General features: G+C 44.2%; 1 protein-coding gene and 1 non-coding gene across 2 annotated transcripts; one reads left to right on the top strand and one right to left on the bottom strand.

Moving 5' to 3' along the window:
* Positions 1–1736: 1736 nt before the first annotated feature.
* LOC120362897 (small Cajal body-specific RNA 20) lies at positions 1737–1854 on the bottom strand. Its single transcript, XR_005578689.1, has one exon.
* Positions 1855–5115: 3261 nt separating this feature from the next.
* On the top strand, positions 5116–5433 carry LOC101039525 (NADH dehydrogenase [ubiquinone] 1 beta subcomplex subunit 2, mitochondrial-like). The gene has a single exon (XM_010348928.3). The coding sequence runs from the start codon at positions 5124–5126 to the stop codon at positions 5412–5414; it is 291 nt and encodes a 96-aa protein (XP_010347230.3). The 5' UTR covers positions 5116–5123; the 3' UTR covers positions 5415–5433.
* The last annotated feature ends 846 nt before the right edge of the window (positions 5434–6279 follow it).

A 6279-nucleotide genomic window follows, 5' to 3' on the forward strand; every position in this document is an offset into this window, starting at 1 on the left:
ATTTACAGTCTATCACCTCCATGCTAACGTGGCCATCATCCCCCAGAACCCAGAGAAGGTTCTGTTGTGCCCTGGGTGGCTGCAGGGGCATGGAGTGCAGGTGTTCACCCCCACACAGCCCGCCTCTTCACTCACTCCCCCACATTCTGCCCCAGGATTCAACCCACTCCCCAGTTCCAGTCAAGCAGCAGCCTCCCTCCCCTCTCCTGTGGAGCTGGCTTCTCCTCAGCATGGCAAGGTGGGCTTTGTTTTGTTTCGTCTTTTTAAATTACTGTGGAAGCCCAGAGAAGCTGTTAACTCCACCCACGTGAGAAGAGCCTAAATCCAGTATGCAGCTAGGATGGTCTTCCCTGAATGGAGCTGGAGTGAAGTTGGAAGCAGCTCTCATTCTTTTGTGACAAGCCTATCCTCAGGAAAATGGACACAGTTACTATCCCAGTCTCATATTCTACTGCACTGCCATTGACAGGCAGTTCAGAATTTGCAGTCCTCACTATTACTGTCACAAGATAGTTATCTGCCACACTTTACATGTGAAGACTCTTGGAGAAATTAATAACAAAACAAAACAACTTGCCTAAGGGCACAGGATTATGAGTGACAGAGTGGAGAGGGGTTCAAATCCAGGCCTGACTAAAGGCTGTGGCCACTATTCCAGCCACCACTGGTGGACTTAATGAGCAATCTCTGCCAAAGGGATTTGCATTGATAGTCAAAGCCTTGGAAAGGCTATAAGGCAAGAAATAGCCAGATAAAATCTTTAGGGTTCGGTGGAGTAGGCAGGGAGCTGTGTTCTAGAGGCAGCCTCTAGAGTCTTTCAAATGTCCACCAGGCCAAAAATAAATAAGAAGAAGCATAAACAAATATTGAACTCTGATTAATAACATGATTCTGAAGTATTTAGAGGTTAAAGTGTAACGATGCCTGCAACTTTGAAATGTGTCAACAACATAAGAAAAGACTGGTGGATGGAGAGAGGAACAGATTTGGGGTAAAGTAAATATAGCAAAATGTTAGTTATAGAGTCTAGATTGTGGGCATATGGGTGTTCACTGTGCAATTCTTTAAATTCTTCTGAATTTTTACACTTTTCGTAATAACCTATTGAAGGGAAATAAATCACACAGGTGGGTCACACCCACCTCTTGTACAATGCCAGGCTGGAGGGAAGCTTAATCATTAGTCATTAAGTTCTTTCCCAAGTGCCCTTCAGGGAGAGTGCTGGACTAGACATCTAAAGGCACAGAATAACAAACAGGCAGTCCCTGTTTGGTGGAAATTTAGGATACCTGAGAGAAAATGGAACAGAATCATAAAATCAACAGTTGTAAAGACTGAACTCTTCAGTCTCTGCTTTAATGGAGGGGGAGCAAATTGCCTGACTATACATGTTCAAACGCCTTTTCTTTTTCACTTTGATGCATGGGAAGGCTCACCACAGTTAAAACAGACAGAAATGGGCAGTAAGAGAAAATGACCCAAAAGCGCTTGGCAGGTTACAGAAGGTCCCCAGTGGAGAATCCATCTACAGGTCCCAGAAGGTGATTAAGGAGCAGGAGGGGCACCTCTGTGGCAGGTGGTTTTAGTGGAAAGTTTAGGGGACTGGGCACCACACAGGACCAACTCTGCTAATCTAGATAATCTAAGCAAGTCATTGTTTTCTTTGAAGCTTAATTTCCTCTTTTGTTGCCTGTAAGCCAAATTCTGCCTAGGGGTTGTTTTTCGTTTTGTTTTTTCACTGTCTGAGGCAAGAAAGCAAGGTAGTCCTGATGACAGTCCTCAAGGGCTGACCTTGGCCTCCAGCCTTAGCTGAGAACAACAGGGACCCCTTACAGCTCATGGGAGAAAAATACCTAGGGCTTGTTTTTATATGGCCTTGAGTTAATGGGTTTTTAAAAATATTTTTAAATAACTGGAAAAACATAAAAAGAATAACATTTTGTGAGTTATGAAAATTATATATAATTCAAATTTCAGAGTCCATAAATAAATTTTACTGGAAAATGGCAAAACTCATTTGTTTGCGTATTGTCTGTGGCAGCTGTCAATCAATAACAGCCAGGAACTTGCCACAGAGACTTTATGGGCTGCAAAGCCTAAAATGTTTAATCTGTACCCATTTATTTGTTTGTTTATTTATTTTAACTTTTTTTGAGACAAGGTCTCACTCTGCTGGAGTGCAGTGATGTAATCTTGGCTCACTGCAGCCTCGATCAGCTGGGCTCCAGCCATCCTCCCACCTCAGCCTCCCAAGAAGCTAGGACTACAGGAGTGCACCACCGTGCCTGGCTAATTTTTGTATTTTCTTGTAGAGTTGGGGTTTTGCCACATTGCCCAGGCTGGTCTCGAACTCTCATGCTCAAGCGATCCTTCTGCTTAAGCCTCCCAAAGTGCTGAGATTACAGGCGTGAGCTACTGCATCCAGCCTCTACCTCCTAACAGAAACAGTTTGCCAACCTGGTGTGAAATAGTTCATCTGAAACTTCACTGCTCTGCATACCTCACTTCACAGAATTGCTGTGAGAAGTAATGAGATTTGGGTTTAGTAAACTGGAAGATTCCATAAGATGTAAGGTGTTACTACTGCCCTGATCTCATTTCTCTTAATACCATCCTTACAAAAGCAGAAGAACCTAGAAGGAAGGTCTTATATAACAGAAAGAGAAACAAAAGTTAACAAAGGGAGACAAACGGCATGCAGAAGTAAATGCCTTACTTTCCCTGAGAGGTTTCCCACAGTAAGGGCCTCAGCCATGTACTCCTGCAAATTTGGGGAGGTACAGTCTCATCTGGAAAGATCCAAAAGGGAGGACCAGGCATTTGTCAGGAATTTAATGATCCAGTTCTTAAACACAGCATTTTCCTAATTTTTTGACTGTATTTTATTATCTGTGTTCTTGAGGTCATTTACGCCTGTTCTGTGTGTATGGTGAAAACACTATACACTGGGGAGCTACTGTGACTCTTCTCCTGGCCCTGCTTTCAATGATGTCATATTTGGTTTCTTGAAATTAGTCATGGCAGGTGTATTTACAATTGGCAGTTGGTAAGCCCTACAAATCAGGCATTCCCCCTAATCTCAAAGCTGTTTGTCAAACATTTACCACCACGCTGCTGGGACCAGGACTTCCATTTACAAGAGATTCACAAGGGAGACAGAAGGCAAGTAGAGCAGAGAGTGAAGAATGACAGAGGGCAGGAGGTGGACATCATGGGATGCAGAAGAAGAGGAGGGTCAGCTCTGCTTGTGTTCCAAGAAGGTTTTGAATTGGAAGAGATGTGTTTGGGGACTAAGGCTTTGATGTAGCCATGTCTATGGTCTGCATTTGTTGGTTTCACCTCCAGATTAATGAGGTCTCAAAAAAACCTAGTTGCATAAAGATGGGAAGACCAAGGTTTGGGAGGTGGTGGGGGTGAACGACTCGCCTGGAGTCATCCAGTGCCTCACAGCAGGCCTAGCATCATGACTCCTTCTCCCAGACTAGCTCCTTCCAGAACCGTGACACTCTCTTACCAAGCACCTGCTGATGACAGGTAATGGATGCATGAGTCGGACCTGCGTTGCTGCTGTCTTCGTATCAGTGAGAACCTGTCTCCCTTCCTTCCGTCAACAGGCATCTGGAGGCTTTGTTAATCCAGGAGAGTCCACCACGTCCTCAGCTCATCCTGTCCCTCCACAGCCCTCTTCTCAGAGCCCTTCAATCATCTCCCTGGACCAGGCTTTACTCCTAACACAAGCTTATTAAGAGCACGGGAGTGTTCAGCACATGAAGTATTTGGCACGGGCGTGCAGTGACTGACTATAGCTCTGGGAAGCTCTGCAGAACCAACGCCAGAACAGAGTGTGTCTTCATCTTCCAGAGAGGACCTTGCATCCTGATTTTGTGTACTCTCTCAGGAGCAGACCACCAGTGACAGTGCACGCAAGGGAGCAGAAGGCATTGTGGACGTGGTCTACTCTGTGAGCACATGGAATGATTCTAGATCTCCACTTCCATTTGGGAGCGTGGAAAACAGCAGACTCTTGGAAAGCCATGTTTGGAAGAAACCCAAGAGGTCATCATATCCAGAACTTCATTTTACAAATGTGTAAACTGAGGCCAGAAAGAGAAAATTTACGTTGCTAATAGGTGATGGTGTTGGATACAAATCCTGGTGTTTTATCCTGTTGTGATAAGAAATATCTATTTGGTCTCTGTCCCTGATTCCTGGCATACAGCTCCTAAAACTCTTGTAATCTCTGACTAAAGAGTTTCTTTTGGATGCTAAAAAGGAAACTGGTGGCTGAGTCCTAGATGGTTTCAGAATGGAGTGGGGCTGGTCACCAGAAAGACTATGGTATGATTAGAACCTCTGGAGAGCAGAGAGGGGCTGAAGGTTGAGTTGATCCCTTATGGGCGATGATGTAATCAAACATGCCTATATCATAAAACTTCCGTAAAAAACAAAGAAAAGTTGGTTCAGGAGCCTCCAGACAGCTGAATCTGTGGAGGTGCTTGGAGGGTGGCTCTTCCGGAGAGCACATGGCAGCTGCGCCCCTTCCCACATGCCTTGCCCTGTGCGTCTCTTCCATCTGGCTGCTCATCTGTACCCTTTATCATACCCTTTACAAGAGACTGGTACATGTAAAGGAAGTGTTATCTCTGAGTTCTGTGAGCTGCTCTAGCAAATTCATTGAACCCAGGGAGGGGGTCATGGGAACCCTGGTTTATAGTTGGTTGGTCAAAAGCGCAGGTCACAGCCTTGGTCTTGCAATTGGCACCTGAACTGGGAACGGTCTTCTGGGACTGAGCCCTCAGCTGTGGGATCTGCCTCTCACTGCAGGTACATGGTGTCAGAATGGAACCGAATTATAGAACACCCAGTGGGTTTCTGCTGGATAATTTCTTGGTGTGTAGGGGAAAACCCCCATGCGTCTGGTCACAGAAGTATACTATAGTGAAAAGCAGTTTATTTTTCCTTCAGAACGCGTCTCTTTGCAGTTTGTTCTTTTCAAGAAAAAAGCTAGAACTTAGTCTCTTAGCTTCCGACACAAAGTGAAATTCATGGAGCCATTACTTTTTCTTTTTTAAAGTAAACTATATAGGGTGTGGCCGGGGACGACTGGGTGGACGCAGGCGAGCATGTCGGCTCTAACTCGGCTGGCGTCTTTCGCTGCCATTAGTGGCCGCCTTTTCAGAAGTGGCCGTGCACGGACTGCTGGAGACGGTGGTGTCCGTCATGCTGGTGGTGATGTGCACATGGAGCCCCGATACAGAGAGTTCCCCCAGCTGACCAGAACCCAGGTGATCTGGGGCGAGACCTTAAGTGCAACCATATGGTTCTGGATTCTGTGGCATTTCTGGCATGACTCAGAAGCCGTGCTGGGTCACTTTCCGTATCCTGATCCTTCCCAGTGGACAGATGAAGAATAGGGTATCCCTCCTGATGACGAAGACTCAGACTCACTCTTTACAAGATCCAGGTGAAGATTTCAAGGATTATTGACTTCATATTGTACATTAAAGTTACAAATTAAAGTGGCTTGGTCAAGAATGAAAAAAAAATAAAAAATAAAGTAAACTATACATATATATATATATATATATATATATATATACACATATACATATATTCCTGTATTCCTGAAAGTATGCTGAACACTATGAAATGACTTCAATAAACATAGTTCCTGCTATTTATAGTCTGGTTTACAGTTTAAAATTGAGATGGACATAGAAAAGGGGGTTTAAGCTTAAACAATAGATATAGAGATAGAATTTACATTCTATAGCTGGAGATGATAAAAGTAAGCTTGATGGAATGAGGATGACTTGGGTTTGAGAACCAAAGACCTGAGTTCAAATCTTCTCTCTGCTGTCTATTAGCTGTGTGGTTTTGGTGCTCAGCCCCTCAAAACCTCAAATTCCCAGACTGTAAAATACAGACAGTCATATTTACTTAACAAGGATGTTGTGAGGATAGAATGAGGTATTTGTAAAGTGCTTAGTATAGTACCTGGAGCAGAACAGGTACTCAATAATGGTAATTAGTAATGGTAACTAGCATCATTACTTCAGTGACAGCTAGTTCAAAGTGCTGGGAGCAGGGAGGGACAGAAAGGTGGGAAGTAGGGAAGAAAATGATTTACCTACCTGGTGTCGATCACAATAACAACAAAAATTCCTCATCTGGTTTTTGCATTTCTCCTTATGATTTATAGATAGCCTTGAGAGACAAAGCAGGGCTAGTCCTATTTCACAGGCTGACATGCACTTGCATTTATTGGGTTAAGGTGTA

Source organism: Saimiri boliviensis, chromosome 14 (genome assembly GCF_048565385.1).
Source record: "Saimiri boliviensis isolate mSaiBol1 chromosome 14, mSaiBol1.pri, whole genome shotgun sequence".
Lineage (NCBI taxonomy): Eukaryota > Metazoa > Chordata > Mammalia > Primates > Cebidae > Saimiri > Saimiri boliviensis.

Bases quoted from the DNA above. Each gene is read 5' to 3' on its own strand.
- LOC101039525 (XM_010348928.3), top strand. From the start codon at position 5,124: ATGTCGGCTCTAACTCGGCTGGCGTCTTTCGCTGCCATTAGTGGCCGC.